The sequence below is a fragment of the Chinchilla lanigera genome, unplaced genomic scaffold (assembly GCF_000276665.1).
Source record: "Chinchilla lanigera isolate Chin_1 unplaced genomic scaffold, ChiLan1.0 scaffold00038, whole genome shotgun sequence".
NCBI classification, from domain to species: domain Eukaryota; kingdom Metazoa; phylum Chordata; class Mammalia; order Rodentia; family Chinchillidae; genus Chinchilla; species Chinchilla lanigera.
In genome coordinates this window covers 1,678,207-1,702,853 of record NW_004955439.1, presented here as the reverse complement: position 1 = coordinate 1,702,853, position 24,647 = coordinate 1,678,207, and the positions used below count along the sequence as shown (strand labels likewise).

General features: G+C 36.2%; 1 protein-coding gene and 1 pseudogene across 2 annotated transcripts in view; one reads left to right on the top strand and one right to left on the bottom strand.

Moving 5' to 3' along the window:
• Positions 1-18,388, bottom strand: part of Hbs1l (HBS1-like translational GTPase) — a 77,849-nt gene extending 59,461 nt beyond the window's left edge. The window contains exons 1-5 of one of the 2 annotated variants that reach the window (XM_013517383.1): positions 18,176-18,388; positions 14,885-14,950; positions 8,263-8,391; positions 4,555-4,749; positions 7-2,755 (exon numbers count right to left, since the gene is read on the bottom strand). In XM_013517383.1, coding sequence (XP_013372837.1) covers positions 1,290-2,755; positions 4,555-4,749; positions 8,263-8,391; positions 14,885-14,950; positions 18,176-18,218 — 1,899 coding nt within the window. In that variant the 5' untranslated portion in view covers positions 18,219-18,388 and the 3' untranslated portion in view covers positions 7-1,289. Of the gene's footprint in view, positions 1-6; positions 2,756-4,554; positions 4,750-8,262; positions 8,392-14,884; positions 14,951-18,175 lie in introns of those variants that run through there. The other variant, XM_005390498.2, reaches the window with a different exon arrangement.
• A 383-nt stretch (positions 18,389-18,771) lies between these two features.
• The window catches only part of LOC106149177, a 40,235-nt pseudogene continuing 34,359 nt past the window's right edge, over positions 18,772-24,647 (top strand).

Sequence of the window (24,647 nt, the reverse complement as noted above, 5' to 3'; positions counted from 1 at the left end):
GCCTATGAATCTCAAAAAGTGACATCCCCTTAGTCAACAGGGCAAATTTTTGTCAGGTGCATGCCTGACAGGCCAGCAGCCAGGGTTCAATCCCCATACCATTTGTTTTCGGGAAAAAAAAAAAGAAAACAAATAAAATCAGCATTATTTTATGCCAAAGACCGTTTCTCCCAATAAGTAATTTTCTTGATATCTAGAAATCCAGGTGGTCAGGTACTTTTAGCCTTAATAATTCCATTCTATTGATTTCCTTCTCAAGAAGTAGATGTCAGAATCATCAAGGGATCATCCTGAAAGCACACCACCCAGAAGAGATTGATTCAGCAGGTCTGGAGCAAAGATAGCACTGGTACTTTAAAAATATCCCCCAGTTACTCTGATTCAGGATCACCGCTATAAGGGATGATTTATATACTTATTCTATGGACCAAAAGAGCCATTAATAAAACTTGCTCATTGTAGAACACACAGCCATCAGTAGCAAAAAATGAAAATTCCGTATTTTGCTATTTATTGTAAAGAAAAAGTTTCAGAGATCTGATAAAAACTGTCTATTCAAAGAACATGCAATCATACTTGAAAACATCCTGTATTTATTTTTAAAGTATATTTATTTTTATCACAAATGATTTTGAAAATGTATAAAAATAGTTTATGTATTATTCCAACTTCATATTTACATGGTCCCTTAAAAGATTTTCATTTTATTATCATTAGAAATATATTTCAACCATAACCATAGTACTCTCAAATGTTAGGAATTTTAAGATTTTCTAATAGAAAAGTTTTAGAATTCACCTACAGAAAAGTAATGACATTGGAAAGTATACCAAGAACATTTTAAAATATAATTATGTCTCAGCTTTGCTTTGCCACATATTATAAGAATAATCTTTACACTATAATAATCCCAGCTGGTGGCATTTTTAAGGGAAAAAAGCACAAAAATACTTTGTAGAAGAAAATATCTCATAAAAACTTATAAAGTTGAATGCCAAACAAAAATATCTGAGGTTCAACTTCACAATATCAAGTTGCCATATGCGCTTTGTAAACATACACTCATTACAGGCTATTAACACAAATAAAACCAGTTATCACTAAAAGAAGACATAGTAAAAAATTTTCAGTGCAAAAATCCATATCGACTTAAGTTGCTTTCAACTGACTTAAGACAATTTTAGTAAAAACCACAATTTGAATCCCATAATATAAAGTGATCCTGCAAAGACTTTAAATTAGTTTAAAATAAAAAGCTCTACAACAATAACCAGCTTTTCCTTTTGTTACTATTCTCTAGTAAATGCTTTCTTTTGATTAGCTTTCACAATGTCATCAGGAGAGGCTGACTTGAAGTCAAATGGTGTTATTGCTACAAGAGGGCTTATTTCTTTGTCCTTTACATCTTGAACTTGTCTACTGTAAAGAAAAGTCTTATAGAGGTCAAGGGTGCGCCGCTTGCAGCTTTTCAGCGGGTAACGAAGACACAGTGTCGAAGCAAAAGCAGAAGGTCTAGCAGCAAGGGCCTTGGTCCACGAGACAGAAAAGGGTGGTGTCCTAGTCAGAGAACTTTTACTGTTTTTCTTATTATCCTTGAAAGAACTGAAATTTTTCCCTAACTTTGAACTCAGAACTTTAGTTCCTGATGTTGGAGCAACCGATTGCTCAACTCTAGGCTTTGTCACAAAATCTGGAGTTTTTATCAGGACACTAAGATCAATATTTGAATCTATTCCAGAAGACCTCATTTCAGATAAACTGGGCTCAAAGGAATCTTTCTTAATCTGAGCACTGTCTACATCAATGGTTTCTGCAATCAAATCAGAAAGGGACAAATTCTCAAGATCTCTTGTAGGAGAAGCTTTATGAAATGCCAAAGCTGATAGAGATCCTGTTAATTCTGATATTCCAGTAGAAGACTGACAACGACTTGCTAACTGTGACAGGGGAAAGGATCCCAAACTTAGATCTCTGAAACTGGCAGAAGACTGATTACACAGATCAGATAAACTGAAGCACTGGCTTGGATCACTTCCTTTATGCTCCTGAAACAGTTCAACTAGGGATGGACTTTCACAGTGCGAAAACTGCAAATTGTCATTTTTTAAAATGTAGTTCTTGGCACTTCGTTCAACTAAAGAAACATTTCCAACATCAGTATTTTTACTAGGGTTTAAATTATCAAGAGTTGTATTTTCCAATGAACTAGGTAAGTGCAAAGGACTGTTCAAACTTCTCACGTTGTTTTGTGTTGGAATGTTCTGGAAATCAGGTAGTGAACTGTTTTGAATAAATAAATTACTGTCTGTTGTGCTCTCTATCATTAAAGATTTTAAATCTGGTATTCCTTTGAAAACACAATTGTCTTTGGAAACACATTCAGATGCATGAGATCTTAACAAATCAGCATCTACATTCTTTGAAAGCATGCTTTCCAAACTATCTGCGGATGATAGTCTTACTGGTGGATGACTTTTACAAGTGTCTCTTGGCATATCATGAATTAGGTCAGCTAATGAAAGCTCTTTTGATAACTTACATAATTTTAGTTCCTTTTCACTTTTAGGTCTGTCAAGTTTCTTTTTCCTATGAAGTAAATATTGACTTGGTACAACTGAAGAATTGTAAGATCCGTTTTTTGCTACTGAGCTAGAAAAGTCAAAGGATTTGGTAGTGCAATCCAAATGACTTTCTGATTGGGAATAAGAACTCTGAATATTATCAGCTAAAGCTTCAGAGGAAGAAAATAAGACTCCTTACCTTACAAGAGCCATTAATTTTCAAATGAGTAGGTTGACACATGCAGAAGGCAGTCACAGCAACCAAAAGGAAATATGAAATAAGGCATTTAATTACTAAATGATTTCTTTCAATTATGACATAAATAAACCAATATTTGATCATTGCCTAACATTAAATGAGTATGCTAAAAAATCATAATAAACATAATCTTTCCCTAACAATCTAACCTGACTTCATACTTTGTTTATTCATATTACAAATGTGAACAGTACTCATATTACAAGTGTGAACAGTACCCACTATTCTACTATTCATAAATTTTAACATGAGGTTTTACCATAATGACAGTCACAACTGTTTCAAATTCAAAACTTTAAAAAATGAAAAAAATTAGGTTCATTTTCTGCTATATTTCAACACATTAAAAACAAGAATGAGCCCGGTGCGGTGGCACACATCTGTAATCCCAGCACTGGAGAGGCTGAAGCAGGAGGATCATTGTGAGTTTGAGACCAGTCTTGGCTACAAAGTGAGCTCAAGGGCAATCTGAACTGCATAGAGAGACCCTGTCTCAAAAAGACCAAAAATAAATAAATAAATAAATAAATAAATAAATAAATAAATGAAAAAAACAATGCCAGATGTGGTGGTGCACATCTGTAATCCTAGCACTCGGGAGGCTGAGGCAGGGGGATCATCGAGAGTTCGAGACCAGCCTGGGCTACAAAGTGAGCTCAAGGCTAGCCTGAACTACATAGCAAGACCCTGTCTCAAAAAAGACAAAAAAAAGAAAAAAAAAAAGTGAGCCAAGCACAATGGTGGATGTTTATAATTCCCAGATACTCAGAAGGCTAAAACAGGAAGATCCTAAGTTCAAGGCCCCCACAGGAAACTTAGAAAGACCCTGTCTCAAAAATAAAATTTTAAAAAGGCTGGAGAGGTAAAACTCTGGAGAGGTAAAGTAGAACTCAGGGGTAGACAGTCTGCCTAGAATTCCTAAGGCCCTGGGTTCAATCCCTAAGTAACAATTTGTAATTTCTACCGCGGGATACATTACTAATTTAGATGACATGTTACAGACTAATTCCCATAACGGTCAGTTAAAAGTACGCACAGAGTTGTGTTCCTTCCCCACAAAAAGTACTTTTATTTCCTGGTAACAGACTGTATGCAACTATGTCATAGCAATATTCTAGACCACCGGTTAGAAGAAATATCAGCCCAGTTAACAAATCATCATGCTCTTACCAACAGGTATCATACCAATTAATGTAATGATACCTGTTCCCTCTGACAACTGAATTTGAAATATAACCTCAAATCCTACAAGTTTAACATTAAAAGTCTACAGAATGCAAGAGTAGTATAATTACAATACTTACAATACTTAATGGCATTTAAGTAAAATGAACTACATTTATGCATGATATTAACATAAAAGGATTGAACATTAAATGGCTAACTACTAATTTCTACCTCCTATCTCATTAGAACTTAAAAAATTAAAAAGTTTAAGACACTAACAGTGAGGGGAAAAAGTCTTGTTTTATGTGATTTTATATCCCCTATGTTCTGTCAGTTATTCAAACAAGTAGTGAAATAACCAAAAAACAGTTTGTGACAGAGGAAGGAAACAGTAGTCAGTTAAAAATTCACAAAGTAGAAAAATCGGTAAAGAATCCTGTTAACTGTAACATGCAAGACTTTAACAGCCCAAGCAAATTAATTTTTTGTAACACTTTGAGCAAATTAAAACATCTCTTGAAGCATTAACTAAGTAAAACAATGGAAAGAAAACAAGTAAAGGCATACCTTTTGGTATCTTTCCTGTAGACATTACTCTCCCACTCTTGTCCTTCAAATTCTGCACATTATCTTGTTCCAGAACAAATGACAAAGCCTTCTGCACATCGAACTTGTTCTTCAGAACTGCTTCAATCAGTATTTCATCAGGCACAGCATCCCCCAGCACCTCTCTCATGTGATCAAGACAGGAATAAAGACGAGCTAGAACAAACAATGATCACAGCTAGACTAAAAGGGGCCATGAAAGAACCTTCAATCTTCAAAACTGATTAAGGATTTAAAAGTAATTCCTTTTCTTGAGCAAAAAAACTATAACCTTCTTACCTAAAATATATCTGTCTTCCCCTATCAAATGAACAATTTCACTAAGAAGTCACTATATACAGGATAGCTAACATAGTTGTTCTGTCTTCTATTTCTTTGCTGAAAGAAACTGTCAATGAGTCCTTGATTGTTCAATATTGCATGTCTCTATCTGTTTTCATGAGAAACCACTTTGAAGATATCAATATGTGATACAACAATCATTGTTAGTTTCCTACCACTTTGTGTGTATGGTCTGTGCTGTTCTTTTGCTATTTTGCAAAAGGTTGTCGCTCTGCTAATGTTTTCTTCCTTTTATTTTTAAAATAAAAAAAAAGAAGTCACTATAATAAATGTTCCTCAATAACATTAGTGTTCGGGGGAAAAATATAAATTGTATATCCTATCCTAATTATATATCCTATTTTCAGTCCATGATTATGATATATGACTCCTGAATAATACTGATGTTTGAAGAAAGTATAAATGGTATACCCTAGTACAATGATGGTAAAACTTTTAGAGACCAAGTATCCAAACTGCACCCCAAAACCCACTTACTTACACAAACTGAAATTAAACCTGAATTCTGAGGTTTTTGTTTAGAAGAAAAACAACTCATATCTTTTATCTTAAATGAACACAGTAACACATGGGCCATAGGTTCGCCACCACTGCCCTAGTATCTACTTTCAGACAAGGATGATAACATACACTGACCACCTTTCATCTGCACAGAGAAGTAGTCAGTGTGAGACGATTTCTAACTTGTTATTGATCACAGTGAATCATCAGGCCTGTTTCTTATATTTCAAAACTTCTTTAAGTTTTCCTTAAGGCTAACTTCAGTTTTCTCCAATCAACTAAAATCATGCTTAAAGACTATTTAAAAACAAGAAAGAAATAAAAATAAGAAAGTCTAGTATATTAAGAGGAGAATGAACATTTGTTTTTAAAATAAAAAATTGAGGGGCTGGGACTAGTCAGCAGTAGAGCATCTGCATCCATGCATGAAGCTCTGGGCTCAATCTCCAACCCCACAAAATAAAACAATAAAAACAAAATTAAAACTTGAATTGTCTAAACTGATGTCAATTTTCTATGACATTATTCTAAAATGTAATTAACAATATTAATTAATGTAAAGTCAGGGGCTGGGGATTTAGCTCAGCGGCAAAGCGCCTGCCTGGCAAGTGCAAGGTCGTGAGTTCGGTTCCCGGTACCGGAGAAAAATCAAAAAAAAAAAAAAAAAAGTAAAAGTCAATGAGATGAGAGGCTTGTATCCCTAGAATTTAAAAAAGAATCCGGTACCTAGGAGCCAATAAATGAAGATGAATATATATATATATTCACACTCTAAGCACACATACACAACATACCCTCTGTAGCGTGTATATATATATATATACACACTCTAAGCACACATACACAACACACCCTCTGTAGTTTGTTTACTTCACAATAACCCTATGAGCTAGCTATATCAGGCAAATTCTAATTTATAAAGATAAGAATGCGGGAATCACAGTATTAGTAAGTTAGCAATAGTCAAACAGGACTGAGGTTTTTGAACTCCCTACTCCACAAAACCAATCTGCAACGCAATTTACACTGTATTTTACATGCTTACATGCTGTACAAGAAATCTAATAGCAGTAACTTTTTTTCTTTTAAAAGTGCACTTGATACTTTGCTCCATTTTTTAATTATTTAAAATAAATTCCTCGAGATCCAGGCACAGTTGCATTTGCCTACAATCCCAACACTTGGGAGGCTGAAGCAAGAGGATCCTGAGTTTGAGGCCAGTGTAGACTACCTAGTGAATCTATATCTCAAAAATAAATAAACAACAACAAACATACGTAAGTTCATCAAATAGTTGGGCAATTCTACTTTGCTTCAATGCAAGGTTTGTTTTAAAAAGCAAGTAAGTGATACTGGGAAAAACAATACCTATTTGGTAAAAGCATGAATACTGAACGTGGAACAGAACACTTGGCATAGTTAGCATCAGAATTTCTAGTTAATTATAAACTATTTTCTGCACATACATGAAGAGGCAGTGGACTAAGGAGGTTCAAAGTAGAAGTTACAGTGGTAGGTTGGCTTAGTTCACGTCCTAAATGCCACTTACTGGCTGGTGCAACCTCAGCCTAGTTCTTTTCTGCATCTCATTTTCCTCCCCTGTAAAGTGAGGACAGTAACCACCCTACCTCATAAGGTTGTTGTGAAGATAAAATATCTTAAAATAACACGAATAGCACTCTAGAACAGAATGCGGACAACATTTAGTAAAAGGGAGCCACAATCATATTGACATCACACAATTACTTATGTAAGTTTGGCTGGAAGATTAACTTTACTTCTCAAAACTAACTCTGGATTTTATTAACTACTTATTCATTATCCACTGAGACATACACAACAGAAATGGGACAAAACCCCTACTATTCTCTCATTCCACAATGGTAACACAACGCTTTAAAAATACAATTAAATACTACTAGGAATTTTATGGAATGCCTCCTCTACTAACTTTATTAGAGTTACAAATGTATTTGCAGAGTCAATAAAGAATTTTTGCTACCTTTGTTGTCTCTCTGCTTTCTAATTTTGTACATTTATGCTTTCCATTTTTTTCTTGATTTAACTGTTATAAATTTATTGACATATTCAAAAATCAGCTCACAGATTTCTGTTTTTTCTGTTTTCAAATTAATTATTATAAACTTTCAATTTGAAAGCATTTATAGCAAAAGTCACAATTCAGAAAAAGAAAATCAGCTTGGCACTGCTCAGCAGGTGGTATTACCGATATACTGGGCCCTTTCAGCTCTGCTATCAAGCCACAGCTTGAATGACGTTTGGAGCAGTATTACATTTCGAACTTTCTTATAAAAGAAAGCCAAAATAAAAGATCTGACAATAAGCAAACTCAACCAGTGTCACTACCATTTACAAGTTTTATCTTGAAAGTTAATTTGCACAGAAGTGAGCAATCCAGACACTTGTCATTTTGGTCTTTTTTTAAAGCCTTTTAGTACTTAACATCTTTACAAATAAAGACATTTCTGTAACCCAATCATGAGCTCCACATAGAACCTATGGGGAAAAATTCTAGAAAGTTCTATAACAAATCACTGGAGTTTTTTCCTATGGAAGAGATGAAAGAATGGACTAGGTCAATCAAAAAGTTCAGATAATAAACAATATCCATACAACCAATTTTGCAATCACACAGCTAAATACACCACTCATAAAATATATTTAATCAAGTGTAAATTTTTTTGAAGATGTACGATATGTTTGTATCCCAGTCACCATCATCATCACAATAAAATTCATAAACTGTTATATTTGATTATTAATTATTTTCTAGTAAACAACATACAGACATGGTTTTTACTATACCTTGATCAATTCCACTTAGCTGTTGGTGTGAAAGAGAATTAGAGGAATCTTTCAGATCATCATAATAACACTCTTCCACAGGCTCAACAACTGAAGGTTTGTCACGTTGTGAATAAATAAACTGAGCAGCTAGAAAATACAATGATTGAAGAATGCTGTAGCATAACTGTTTCCCATTAACTTTTCTTACATAAGTTAATGTAAAAATTGAAGATTCTGACCTACCATTCACAACCAATGATCCACATTTCATAATAATGCATAAAAACAAAAACAAGCAACACAAAACATACCCACAATATTGTTCAAATACCCTTACACAATACTACTTTTTAATATTTTATGTTCTTCATTCTTTCCCCCAATCTACAAGACCATTTCACCAAATTTCCCTTCCTCCCCTTCATGTACAAGTTGATAGCACAAGTATTATAATTCTCATGACGAGTAGCAAAAAAATCCTATCATATAAATTCTCTAAAAGGATTGCTTTTTTCAGGTAAAATCTTAGAAATGCTTCATATAATCAAAGGTCATCTTAGTGTGAATATTTAGAATGACAGCCCTTTATTTTAAAGTGGTCTATAAAGTAAGGATACGCTTTAAAATCCAAGGAATCTTACATTTAATATAATGCAGAAGTACTAGCCCAGTTGTGGTGGTGCATGCCCATAATCCCAACTACTCCAGAGGATGAGGCAGAAGGATCAAAAAGTTCAAGGTCACCCTGGGCAACACAGTAAGACGCTATATTCAGTTTAGCCTAAAATTAACAAATATACCTCCTCCAACTTCCTCTCATACCTCTGACTGTGAGGCAGAAACCTAAGACACATCAAAACAAAAATATAAGAAATCAGAGACTTCCCTCAAGGAGTTTCACTTAGGAAAGACTAACTGAGAAGAAGTCCTGAAGCACTAGCACAGGTTTCTCTAAGGAGTTTCCAAATACCGCTAGGACCTCTGTCATACATAAATCTAACCCATAAACCTGTTCCATGGCACGGCTCCAGAAGCTGTAAGGGCAGGGTGTGCCAGGGAGAAAAGCAGGGTAGGAAAATTCTCACAGGAAAAGACCCAGGAAGGAGGAGAGAGGGAAAGCAGCCCAAACCTTTGAAGTTGAAATGACAGCCCAAAAGGCAGAAAATAAAATAAAAATTAAATGACAGGAAGACAAAGAGGAGGAAATAGTAAACACAAAATATTACTCTCTAAAATTTTAAATCATAAACTTTGATGAAGTGCTTTCCAAGAAAACACTCCCATGTTTATTTCTTTTTAACTTAAGGCACTCTGACAAACATAAAAGCTCAAAAAATTCAATACCTAAACATCTGAAACTACCTAAAATCGTTTGCTAAACACCTTGAGATGAAAATTATATTTTTATATAAATTATATATTTAGTGCACTCACTAAACGTCACAGCTCTCAAGGTTCTTCCCCTAGAGATTCTGATACACTGGTATTGGACCAGGTCAGGAAATTCGTATTTTAACAATTTCTCCCAATTGATTCACACCATCACAGATTCTTTGTACATACTCTCAGAAATTCCTACAATCTTCCCTTTCATCTTCCTAGCTGTGGTCTATTTTGCTTACGTCATCAGTGACCTGCTTAAAATACTATCCCCTCTACTTAAATAAACCCTTATTGGGGTATATGTTATCAAAACCACAAACACAAAATTAAAAACAACTTCCAGTCTTGTTTTTATTTCCTTTCCTAGCCCTCTTCTGCTGCGATTTACATGAATCCTATGAATCTCCCAAAACAAGTCTCACACAGAGGCCACTGGTTAAGCAATGTCCTTTCTTCTACGTAGAATGTGAATCTCCCAAATTTACCAGCCCAATCCCACTTCCTGTCAGAGCTGTCCCAGTCTTCCTGGCAGGATTATGGCCTCCACTCACCAGAGGTAGCAGCCAGCTGTGCAAACAAGACCTTAAGCAGGTTTGGTTTTTTTTTAAATGCATGAACTGATGCTCAGTAAAGGCTGAACCAGGAATGGATGAAATAAGGACTGAATCTCTAATCACATTCTTTGAAACATACTATACAGTCATTCAAATATAGTTCTATATATAAGCTATCCCCACTTATGGCATATATGCAACATTCAGTACCAAAAATCTGTGAAATTTAGAAATCACATGTGCGTGTGCATGTGTGTGTGTGTGTGTGTGCGTGTGTGTGTGCGTGTATGGCGTGCTAGGGCTGAACCCAGGGCCTCATACCTTCTAGGCAAGGACTCCATGAGTAAGCTACATCCTGTATCTTACTTTTTATTCTGAGACAGGGTTTTGCTAAACTGCTCAGGCTACCCTTGAGATCCTTCTGCCTCAGCCTCCCAAGAAGCTGGGTTTACAGGCATGAGTCACCACATTGACTAGAAATTACCTTTCCATCAAGAAAACTGTGCTTAGAACTAAAAAAAATTATACACGTGCTGATGAATTTTACAGAAAAATTTGTACTAACTGGTAAAGTAACTCAATGGTCAGACTTCCCTAGACTGTAAGTATAATAATCTCTTTAGTGACATAGTTGCTTCTTTTTTTGTGTAAATTTGAAGTTATTTTAGAAGTAGAAAACATCCTAAAGGGGATAAAGAAAAACAAACCACATGGGCAAATTTTTATTATACTGAACATCTCAAGCTTTCACTTGTTTCATTAATCCCTAAGATAAATAAAAACTCTAAAAAGTGTTCAGCCACCAATAATGTTATTAATAGAAATACATATCAATTTCACAAAGAAGCAAAAAAATGCCTTTACAGCAAATCCTACTGCTGTTGCTACAGCAAACTGCCTAACAGAAAGTATTCTAAAACTATTCACTTTTATTGGAAATTACTTGAAAATACACCCCTAAAGAGGAACATCCTTTGTGATGTAACTATACTGTAAATGTTTTAAAAATAGTAAATCTAAGTTCAGATGCTTTTGCTAAAATACCAGTTTGTCAAAAAAGAAACTCAAAACCATTTAACTATCTCCTGCTTTGGTAACGTCAGCTGATTTCCTGATGTTTAAAAAGCAACTCTCAGTCAGACTGTCCAGAATACAAACACAGGTAAGACACACAACAATTCCTAGGAGAAACATGGATAAACTCTGATCCTGTCCTCAAAATACTAAGCCACAAAGGCAAATCTTAGAAAAACACCTTCCAAAGGTCTGACCTTTGTACTACTGGCTCATTACTCAAGACAAAATATTATTTACCCAAATAAACCTACGTAAAGGAGTGTGTTAACCTGCAACAGTAAGGTGCCTTTCAGCAATCACTCTAGGGGATCGACAGGGCTCCGGTCTTACACAACACCTTACCTCTGGTAAAGCTCTGGAAATCTTCCTGCAAATCCAATGCTGCCACTCTTGTCCTACACAATAGTTTCCAAACCAAGCCATAAACACGATCTAGTGGGCGTGTTAGAACAGCTGCTGTGCCTTGTTCCAAGACTGACTCTTGGGTAGTGCTCCCAAACTGTACTTCTAACAAAAACTCTCAAGTGCTATTGATGGTACAGAGACCATACTTTAAGAACACAGTTCTAAACAGCCTGTCTCCTCTGGAGAGGTGTTAACAGTCTCCTACCTAGTCTATCTCAAGCCACTTGTGGGCCTCCTCCAATCCTAGTTGCCACGTAAAAGAGATGTTTTAAAAACTCACTTCTAGTATTACACTTCAATTACGGGAACATACCACTCTTCCTCCTGAACAGAGAATGCAGGGACAAAGACAGTGCTACAAGATCTCTAAAATGTTGCCTCTAAAATGCAATTTAATTTGCCAACTATGATGCTGAATCGTAGAAACTCCAAAGGGAAAGTGTAGAGTGGATTCCTTGGAAAAAGTGGGTAATTTTTTCTTTTTATTGGAATAGAGAGGTGTTGGGGGAGGGGTCCTCACTGTGTAGCAGGCCGGCCTTAAACTCGCAATCCACCTGCCTCCATCTCCCAAGGAATGGGACTACAGGTGTGTACCACCATGCCCATCTGAGAGATTTCTTCTACTCCTCAATCTCTACAAATTGCCCTCCTTTGAGTCCCTCAATTAGGAGCTCTAAAGTGCTATTTACTAAGCTGTCTCAGATTCTAACCATATTTGCATCATGCTTATAATGCTGCGGTTAATGTCTCTATAACACATATTTCTTCTTTGACAACTGGCTCCTTTTCAGGAAGGTTAGAGAAGGAAGGCACGTCTCTCTTCTTTCTGTTTGCTGTTCCAGTCAGCTTCAACCTGACAATAGTTCACTTGACTCAAGCAGCTTATTCCAGTAAACAGCAATTAATATTTGCTCCTTCCATTTGCATCCATTTGCTCCTTCACTCCGCAGACTCCACAACCAGCCAGGTTGGAGCCCTCTCTTCAAAAGGCTGAATCTCAGCTTCTAAGGGTCCCTTCAGAGGCAGCTGCATTAGCCAGGCAGTGCCTCCCTCCACGGAGGTCTGAGTGGCAGCTCCACATCCCTCCTGTGAACTTCAGAGGAAAAGCAGCAAAGCAGAACCCTCTCCTTGTCATTCCGGCCACAGCTCCACAAAGCACCCACAGCTTCTAAGACACTGGCTGCAGCCTTGTCCACGAACTAGTAATGGTAAATATTCCCTGAAGTGACAACCTTCTTGAAACTTTGGTTGTCCTTTTTGCATTTTTGTTCTGTCATACCTAGTTGACAAGTTTTATATTAAATTCCCTCTAGTAACTGGTACAATAATTTGTGTCCGTTAGGCCAGAATCCTGACCGATGTTTACAAAACACTAAAGAAAAAGAAGAGAGGCCATGATTAGGCTCAATGAGAAAAGTACTTGACTCTAAAAGCAGGCCCATATACAAAAAGCCAGGCACATGTCAGATTAACATATAGCAGGAAGTATGAAAGATAAGAGCTTGAGCACCTATGACTAGAAATAGAAAAAATTATGAATGTCACAAGGAATATATTTTGCCTTCAGAGACTAAAAATAAGATTAAAGCGGGTACAATTTATAGGACAGCCCAGCAGACTATGTTATAATTAATATACGAAGGATTGGAAATGCTTCATAGTGTAACAGTATGATTTTGCTTTCACCACAGGTCTGTTTCTTAGGCCTGTGATAAGGTACTACAAAACAGAAAAAAGTATGCAAACTTTAGTAATTTTTCCTTTAACGTCAGATATTCAAATATCCTAGAGATCTGTACTACTGTTCTGTGAATAACTTAGGAAATGAATATGAATTCATGCATATTTAGAGACAGTATTAGTGCAAGGCAGATCCATCTACCCTAAGTGCTCCTAAAGTGTAAATTGTTAGAAGAAATTTGGATCTAAGATCCCAGAAGTTTTGACGCTGTCATTGTTTGTCCATAATTCAAGTGGAGATAAAAAAAAATTGCGGGCAGATAAGATGACTAGACTAAGCATCAGTTCTTTTAAAGAGGGCTATCTTGAAGACAAAGAAAACCTCAGTAAAATGACCTTCATGAGTACTGAAGGAATTACATGTGAAATTCCTTAAATAAAAATTTTTCATTAAAAAAAAAAATAGGATGTCTTAGACTATTCAAGGTGCTATAACAAAATACCATACAAAAATTGTTTATAGAAAACAAAAACTTATTTTTCACAGTTCTACAGGTCAGAAAGTCCAAGATCAAGGAAGATTCTAGCTCACAGATAGCTCCTACTTGCTGTACCCTCATAAAAAGACAAGGCAAGTCTCTCTAGAGCCTTGTTCTTATCCAGTACTGGGCACTGGACCCAGATAGTAATGTTAATTATATGAAGTTTTTAAATTTTTAGAAAATGAGTTTTATAAGTTATATTTATACCTCATTTAATTATAGGTAAATTGTATACCCGTTCAATACTGTATTAAAATTTAACGGCATTTTCACCCACTCTTTATACAGTAGCTGAAATTTAAAGACAACATACGGTTAGAGAAATGCATGAAAGGTAAAAAATTCAGCCTTTACTAGAAAGAACATGATTGTTTTCTTTATATGGTGACAGTGAAGGATCTCTGAAAGATGGATAGAAGTTCTAGCTAATGCAGGAATTCAAATTCTACATCTGTGGTTCTATCAGAAGTCTAAAGTATATATTTGGTTTATTTACCAAACCATTTAACAACAGATAAACTAAAATACTAAGTATCACACTGCAATTTGTAAATATGTATATCAATTTAAAAAAAAAACTAAAGTACTATATGAAAAGCAAAGTCTACCTATTCCTAATATTAAAAATGTCCTGGAGGATATAAAATTAACTGCTGTGTGCCTCCAGAGGTATTAGAATTTCATTATCAACTAAATAACCATCCTAGTGCATTTAGATTAATTGTATGTTGCAATAAATATTGGAAAAACCAGTCTTCAGCATGTTCTTCAAATTGTTTAAAACTAAATGATGGAATCAAATCTTTAAAAACTACTCATGGTTAAAGAAATTACTATACACACCTTTAAAAATTAACATATATGTATCTTTTTAAATGTTACATATTCTTTTTAAATGTTCAGTCTTATGAAACACTCTGGTCCTAAAATGACAACAATATTTACCTGACATATTTAAACACACAAATCAAGGAAATCAAGTAATTTTTAAAAATTCACCTGTTGATGGCGAAATACAATAATCATCCTCTACAGACTGGCCATAGAAATCATCATCCTCAAAATCTGAAACAGGAACAAAAGAGATAAATTCATTTACAGGTTTTTTTAATATTCTTCCTTATTAATGAATAGCTGAATTCTCTACAAAATTAAATTATCAAAATTGAAGGAACCTAAATCTACTTTCCAAAAACTTCCAAGAATTTCACCTACAAAGTAGGTATTTACTGACATTCTATATTTTTCTTCACGTAGAGCTAGGTAACCCTTACATGAGCCAGCTGCACCCTAAGTCCCCTTGTGCTCACTTAGTTCACAGCTCACAGGCCTTTTTCTCACTTAACAGAATATGCTCTTTGCCTACGTTTTCCTAAGGCTGTTTTTTTTTCCCAGTCAAGGACCCAGCTTAAATGTCACCTCTTTGCAGAAATCTTCCTGATCACTCTGTGTAATGTGGCAAGCTCTCCTGCTACCTTAACTTCTGGCACACTGTTCCAATTTACTGTCTTCAAAGCACCACACCTGTTTCACTCTAGGAAGCTATCAGTTCCTTCAGAGCAAGTTGTTTTAGCCAACTATCTGGCACATTTTTGGCACTAATATTTATGTAAATGTATTTACTAACTGGTTCAACAAATACTAACACTAAGCCAGAGACAGAGAGAGAGCCAGACAGAGAGAGAGCCAGACAGAGACAGAGACAGAGAAGGGCTTTTGGTGCAAAAGTGAGCACATTCCCAGTTCTCGCTAAACCAAAATTCTGGAAGAGAATACAGACAGGAACACAGACAACTACAAGACCATATAAGCGTTCAGAGCACTGGACGACACATACGAACAAAATTAGGGTTAGTAATGAGAAGGCTAAGAAAAGATCCCCAGGAATATATATAAACCCAAACCACAAAAATAGAATTAACCTCTCCCCCGCCCCTTTCACCTGCCACTTTGGATTTCTGAGACAGTCTCTGTGTGTAGCATAGGCTGGTCTCAAACTCTCAAACTCACAATCCTCCTGCCTCAGCCTCCCAAATGCTGGGATTATAAGCATGTATGTGCCACTACAATCAACCCAAGTTAGTCAAGTTTTGAATGTATTCATGCAGCAGATACAGCATGGGCAAAGGCTGAAACCAAATGCTACAGCAGAGGAAAAAAAAACAATATATTAGCAAACAAATGAGGGACTACTCACAAACAGGTATTTTAGGTATTAAGAATTGTTTTTGCTAGATCAATTTGTCAACAGTAAAACTGATCCTGAAATGCTACAGTATAAAAAGATAAATAAAATTGTCTCTCCTGCAATCTTGGTAAAGTGATTCATTTCTACATCAAAATTTTGGAGTGTTTACTAAATAAAAGACATTATGCCAGCTACAGGGCTAAGTATAGACTTAAAGTAAAAATTAGTAGCCAAGGCAGTCACATAAAGCACTACCCAAATTACAGAGAAAAACAAAGTGTGGGTCAAAAAGAAGAAGCTAGCAATCTAGAATATAGACTCTAGTGAGGTTATATTACTTTTTCCAAGTTTTGCATAATTATTCTGAGAGTCCAAGGAAAAGCTTCACTGGAAAGAAGAGAAACTGGACCCTGAAGATGAGTAAATTTTATAAGCAGAAAAAAGGGATGAACCTCATTTGCTACGGAACAACTTGCTTATGATGTCACCAGCTGTTCCAAAGAAACATGACAATCTGGACTGATTGTCCAGAAAATATTTAGCACTCCTTCCCTGATGCCAAGCACCTCCCTTTCAGCAAGCTTTACTTGCCACAGACATCCTGCTTAAACCCCCAACCTGTTCTGAATGAGATGTTCTTTTAAATAGCCTCACAGCACTGCCATTACTTGCTGTAGTATCACGCATACTCTAATCATCTGTTACTTTTATCTTCTCAGAGACCTCCTCAATATCTTAATATTCACCAATGTTAGAGCAATACTCTGAACACTCAATTATTGTTGGTTGAGAAAATGGTGATTATTAAAGAAATAACAATAAGCTTCATTCATGTCCCTTATTTCATATCTGCAAAATTATCTTGCAGTCCAAAGTCATTTCTCAGGTAGTAAGTGGCCCCTCTGCCAATATTTACAAACACAATACTTCCTGAAAAGGACCTCCATTCTAAAATGAATGCCAGAAAAATCAGTGCATGCCGGGTAGACTGGTTCAGTCTTCAGATACAGCCTTAGTTGTTGCTCTCCCACTAGTAGAGCACACTAATACTAATGTTCTAGAACAATCTAGAACAGGGGTGCTAATAATAACTACCAATATATTAAGCGCTGCCTGTTCTGCACTGTACAAAGCGATAGGTCTTTATTTCTATCCTGCATTAGTACATAATTATTTATATTTTTAGTTTCTACGATGCTTGGTGATGCTTATAACTATCTACTACATGTGTTCCTCCTAAGAGACCTCTAACTCCATTCAAACTCCTAGAAAACATTCATATACATACTTTTCTTTATTTCATTTTTACAATCAATATTCTCATCGATGCCTTTTTCTCTACTGTTTATTTCCATTTTAACATACATTTATATTCAGTATTACCAGCCAAAACCTGAGTAAACACCTCAAGATTATCTAATGGAATTGCTGCGCCTTTTTAATATATATTTCCTCTACTGTCTGCTACAATTCGAAACGCCTTGAAAAACAAATCAGCTCAAGTCAGGTTCCGTACAAAAAACGTAAGAACATACGGAAACATTTAACATGTAAATAAATACACGGTTACATCAAGTTAGTCGAACACAGGAACTAAGTCAATCTGTGTTTAGGGGCTGTGGATTTAGCTCAGCCGCACAGTGCCTGCCTGGTAAGCGCGAGGTCGTGAGTTCGATTCCCGGTACCGGGGATAAAAAAAAAAAATCTGTGTTTTACAAGTAAAGAAAGTTTCATGGCCTTTTCTGAAAAGGCATTCTGGGGAAAGGAGTTAGAACCAGGCACATGAGTAGCCAGCCTCGAAAAAAATAATGAAATAAATAAGTGTGTCTACGTGCCTAATAGCATAGCATCCCAAATTCGCCAAATACCCTTCCCATACGCTGTATGGCACCTCCCTCTTTCTAAATAAACTCGATTCCAGAGGGCGGAAACCACAATTTAACGCCATTCACTGGCACTCAGATGATCTGTTATTTTCCCCAATTTTGGGCCCCCCGGAATACCAGTCTGGGCCACTGTGGATTCACTGATCGAAGCGGATGCCAACAGGCTGGGATCCCAGTCGAACAGCGACAATGCCCAAGCGTGGCCCTGCCACCTACCTTCATCGTAGTTATAGCCTCGGACATTCCGATGCCGGGCCATGACGGCAGAGAGGCGCTGCTTGCCACAGCGGCTTCCAAACTACTTAGTTCAGATACTGATAAGGCGCCAACTACGACCTGGAGACCACATACGCGCCATCTTGGCTTCCGGCAGCCGCTGGGACGAGCGCTTGCGCACGCGCGACCTCTTATCTGCGCACTGCGCGACGGCAACCTCTCAGGGTCACAGAGCGCCTCCCCGGGGACGCATGCGCACTGTCGCGCCTGGGCGGGGGCGCTTTGTGGCGTGCCTGGATTAAGGGCTGGTAGAGCGAACCGGTTTTCAAAATCGGGAAATTCCACCACCTACAATTTAATGGTTTGGACTAAACTTTGGGAGCGGGTATCTTAGACCTAGGCCGGCCTTGCGGACTGTTTTCTGAATTTATTTCTGATAATCTGGAAAAACCGCCTGTGTGCTCAGCAAGATCAGGGACTTTGTCGTCTTACTTTCATTTTCGATGCCTATTTGGGCACGCAATAGTCATTCAACAAACTTATATGAAGTAGTCCATGCTGTAGAGCAAAGAAAAGATTTTTTTAAACAAGCAAAGATGGTTAAATTTAGAATCCAGCTACAGTACGTCAACTTGCTTTTGTATGGCTTCACGAATGAGCCCGACCCAGCGTTAATGTCTTTATTAAACAACTCGCAGCCCTTAGCAATGTACACGGTCTTCATCAGCGTCATGAAGTATTCACAGCGTGCATTGAACACGTAACTATGTGTAAGGTGCTAACACTGTATAGTGTAGCTCTTTAGACAACACTGATGTGAGGGAGTCCTAATGAAATGTGGATCCCTATTATTAAATGTATAACCTATTATTCATTGTCCTCATTCCTGAGAACATAAAGTTAATAATTCTATGTAAAAGTCCAATCTCATTATCATACCGAATAAACGTCTTCATTTTACCTTGTATTTTGAAATGATAATACTTCACATCAAAACCAAATGTCGGTTTACAGCAAAGACTTGAGAGCTTACTCAGCTTTTTTTAGTCCACAATAGGAATGAGAATCATACAAATTTAATTCACATTAATAAGTGGCTTGCATGGAAATTTATACATGCAGTTGAATATGTCCTACTACCAAATGGTTGTTCTTAACTGTCATTGATTGCTGTTTAATGTGGTCCCAAGACAATAATTTATTCATGTAAGACTATTTAGCACAAAATGTAGAAGGTGTTTAAAAGAATATTGGTATTAGTTGGCTTGGTGGCACATGCCTGTAATCCCAGCTAAAGTGAAGGCTGAAGCAGAAGAATCCCAAGTTTCAGGCCAGCCTGGGCAACTTAGACCTTCTCTCAAAATAAAATGTTAGAAAAAGGGCTGGAGATGTAGCTATACACCAATGACAGCTTCCACCCCACTGCAGTTGTCAGTTACCCATTTAAAGACATTCACTGATATAAATAAGTTATGAATTGACCATGAAGTCGTACAGGAGCAGTCAGGAAATAATACTCCTGCCTAGAAGGTGGTATATAATTTGATTCTGCGTCATCAATGATATAGCCCTACATTACAATATTCAGAACAAAGAAGTGCTCAAAGGAAACTTGACCTTGATGACTTTGCTTTTATTTGCATAACTCTTACATGCACTACTGAAATGTATAACAATGTGACCCTACAGTACTGTATACTATGATAAGCAAATATTACAGTACTGTATAAACAAGGTGCATTGTGCAAAAAAAAATGGAGGCTCTATAAACAAGATGTATAGAACTATACAAGAAAAAGATGAGTCATAAGTCCAATGGCTGGTCAGACTTCCAACAGCATGCCTCAGTCATAAGTAGGAACAGTCATTAAATGGGTAGGTCATTAAACGAAGAGTGCCTGTATTCTTTTTAAATCTGTCCTTATTCGTTCATCATCATTATTCTGAGATTCAACTATGTAGGTACTCAAATCATTCCTTTTTATTGCTGAGAAGAATTTCATTTTGTGGATATACAACAATTTGTTTTTCTATTCATCTGTTGGTAGATATTTGGGTTGTTTCCAGTTTGGGCTACTACAAATAAGACTACTGTGAATATCTGTGTACAAATCTATAAACATAACCTTTCATTTCTCCTGGGTAAATACCTAGAAACAGAATGGTTAGATGATATGACAGGGGATCTTTAGCTTTTTAAGAAACCACTGAATAGTTCCCCTAAAATGGTTGCAACATTTTACTTTCCCATAAGCAATAGAGTTCTGTGTCTTCCAAATCCTTTCAGTGTATCCAGTGATCTAAAGGTGCTGTCCTTATTTGACATTCCTATATTCCTTGGGTGAAGAATCTGTTTGAATCCTTGGTTTATGTGTAATGGGATTTTTCTTTTGCTTTAGATGCTAAGGATCAAACTCAGGGCCTCACACAAACTGGTCAAGTACCGTGCTACTGAGCTACACCCCCAGCCCTTTTGTGTTTTTTGCTTTGTTTTTGTGGTTCTGGGATTTAACCCAGGTCCTTACTCATTCTACATAAGTACTCTGTCACTGATCTGTATCCTGGTCTCAGTTACTTTTCTCTCATTGCTGGGACAAAATACCCAACACCCAAAATTAAGGAAGGAAAGGTTTATTTAGCTTACAGTTTGTGAAGGCTTTAGTCCATACTGGGCTGGTTCCAATGCAGAGTGGAACATGGCAGAGGGCAAGTGTTCACGGTAGCAGAACACAGCAAAAACAACAAGAGCAAAAGGAGAAGCGGTGGCAAGGAGCCTCTTTCCCTCCATTGTATGCAAACTACCCCCCCCAGGGCGGGTGTAGCACTCACACCCATAATCCCAGCATTGGATCATGGATCAACCACAAATCTGAGAAGCCCACCCCATGACTGCATGAGGATTTGGGGGAACATGCAGACACAAACCAAAACAATCCTCAAACACAGATGCATGTTTTATTTTTGAGTTTGAAGAGTACTTTTTATATTCTAAATATAATCTCTTTATTTAATATGTAGTTTGAAAATATTTCTACCAATATATGACTCCATCTTTTCATTTTTTTAACAGTATGTTTGGAAGTTTTTCATCTTGATACAGTCCGTTTTCAGTTTTTTTTCTTTAATTAATTGTGTTACTTATTTTGTATATAAGAACTCTTTACTCAGTCCAAGGGAAAAAAATTTCTCCTTAGTTTGGAGTTTTACACTTAGGTTTATAATAAATACATTTTCAGTTCAGTGTTGTATATGGTGAAGGTTTGTACAAAAATGCCTTCCTTAAACAAATTTTTTTACATTACAGTATATTTTTTATTTTAAAGAGAAAAAAATAACAAAATAACAACAACAAAGACAAAAACAAAACAACACAAAAACAAAAGCGATACAGAATTTCAAAACAAGATGATAGGAAATTAACAGTGGTTGTTATATTACATATTGTTATCTTCAATGAAATTGCTCACATGTAAGAATGCAAATTGATCTAGCAATTAAAAAGAATAAAAAATAATAATAATTAGAAATACTACAGAGCTTCACTAAACAAGATGGTAGGAATTCAGCAATGGTTGTTATATTGCATATTGTTGTCTTCAGATTAGTTGTTCAGATAACCAGATATAAGCATGCAAAACTGGTCCAAAAAAATTTAAGCATTAACTGTTCCTTTCAATAAATCAATAAATATCAGCAGTACAATTATCCCAGCTATCCTATATACATATATATTTTTCCCTTTCTTCTTTCTTTCTTTTCTCCTTTCCCTCATCCCAGTTGTTCCTTCCCTTTGAGCAATGTCTTTCCCTTTCACAATATCTATTGTACCTTTTGGGTTTTGTTTGCTCTTTCAGGTTTTTATACTAGGGAGACAATACAATGTTTACACACGCAGGTCTGATTTATTTCACTTGTGAATATGGTCTCTAGTTGCATCCATTTACCTATAAAAGCCCAAATTTATCTTTTTTATAGCTGAGTAATACTCCATTGTATAAAAATACCACATCTTTTTTACCCATTCCTCAGTTGATGGGCATTTGGGTTGTACTGTGGAAATCAGTGTGGAGATTCCCCACAAAACTAGGATTAGAGGTCCCGCTTAAGCCAGCTATTTCCCCACTGGATATTTCTCCAGAAAAATTGAAATCATACCACAGTGATATATGTGCACCCATGTTTATAGCAGTGCAACTTGTGATAGCTAGATTGTGTAAACAAAAATATTTAATTGTTGCAGCACCATTTATTTAAAAAGGATCCTTTATCTGCTGAATTGCATCTGCATCTTTATCAGAAATCACTAGTCCCATATGAGCCTATTTCTGAGCTCTCCTTTCTGTTTTATTCATGTACTGATCTAGTCACCTAGTTTAACACCAATAATATGTTGTCATGATTAGGGTAGCCTCATAAATTTAAAATCACTTTTTCAACCTTCTCTTGGGTATTTTAGGTCTTTTGTATTTGTCTTAGTTACTTTTTTCATTGCTGAGACAAAATACTCAACACCCACAGTTAAAAGAGAAAAGTTTTATTTTGGCTTACCTTTTGTAGAGGTTTCAGGACATAGTCATCTGGCTCCAAGGCAAGTTGGCGTGGTAGAGGGGCATCAGAGAAAAGAAACAGTCCATGGCAGGGCAGAGAGAAGGCACCAAAGTAAAAGCAGTGAGCCTCACCTTTCCCTTTAATTGCATTCAGGCTACAAGTCTATTGGTTGGTGCCACCCACACCCAAGGAGGGCCTCCCATTATCCATACCAAGAACTATGCTAATCAATTAGTTAACTAATCCCATTATCACACCCCTAAACCATGTTTATACCCCCTTAATCCACATGCACACACCCAGATCCAGCCACCTTTGAAAAGCCCCACCTATGAGCACCTGAGACTTGGGGTGGGGGCATCTAGACAAAGCATAATAACATTTAAAGTAATTTTAAAAAGTTATCAGTTACTACCCAGTATTCCTTCTGGGAGTTTAACTGGTATATTTTGCTACCTCTGTAGTTCGATTTGAAGAAAACTGACATTTTCAAACTTGAGTCAACATATTTACAACAAATGTTTTTCAATTTATATAGTTCTTTTTTAATTTTGCTGAATGATGCTTTCTAGCTTTCAAAGACTGATCTTACACAACTTTCAATAATTTAATTCTAAACATTCCATATACCTTTCAATACAATCATAAATAATAAATTTTAAATTTTCAAGGTAAAGATAAGCAAGTAAGGTTGCAGATGTAGCTCAGTGGTAGTGAGCTTGCTTAGCAAGTGCAAGGACCTGGGTTTACTCCCCTGTAAACCCCAGAAAATATGCTATTAAATGATGAAAACTTTTATAATTTATATATAGGGACAAAAAATAAAATTAAAAATAAATTAACTTCTTTGGCATAGAAAATATCATCCTAGGATACCTAGGATAAATACAAGGAGTGATATATAAGACCTAAAGTAAACTAGAAAACATTCCTGGGAGAAATAAAGAAAATCACATTCAATGAGGAAATATACCTTATTCATGTATAGTCACTACTTTATGTTAAAGAGAGATATCAATTCCACCAACATTAGTCTCTATTCCATGTTATTCCAAGCACAATCCTAGCTGTTTGTGCGGTGGTTGTTAGGGGGATTTTTAATGGAAATTGTCAGATTCTGTAATCTAAAGAGATGCAAATATCATAGAGTACTTAGGACTATATGAAAAAAAAAACATCAAATGGGAAGGACCTAACTATCTGGCCAGCTATTATTGCAAATAAATGAATATAGCATAAATGAGTCTCATAGACAACATGTGAACACAAAGTTGACTTTAAGAGTCTGTGCTGTTTGATTCCATTTAGACAAAATTCTAGAATAGGCAAAAACATTAAGGGAAAAATAGTAATTACTCTTGAGTTGAGTGTTAATGCAGTTGGAGGGAGGAGAAGGGGCACTGCACAAGATGCTGGGGATATTCTATATATAGATATGTATGAATTATAAGTTTTTATACATGCAGAGAATTTTATGCTGTATGTTTAAGATTTATGCACCTCATGGTGTGTACATTATGCCTCAGCAAATACTAAATAAAAATGCCAATAAAGTTATATGTTATTTTATATATGTATAGTATATATACTCTTGGCTGTTGGTTTGTCATAGATGGCTTTTATCAGACTGTGATAAATACCATCTATTACAATTTTCTGTAGGGTTTTTATCATGAATGAGTGCTGGACTTTATCAAAAGCTTTTTCTGCATCTATTGAGATGATCACGTGATTTTTGTCTCTGGCTCTGTTGATATGGTGTATTGCGTTTAATGATTTGCATATGTTGAAACATCCCTGCATTCCTGGGATAAATCCCAGCTGGTCATGGTGTGTAATCGTCTTGATGATTTGTTGAATTCCGTTTGCGTGTCTTATTGAGGAATACTACATCTATGTTCATTAGGGAGATTGGCCTGTACTT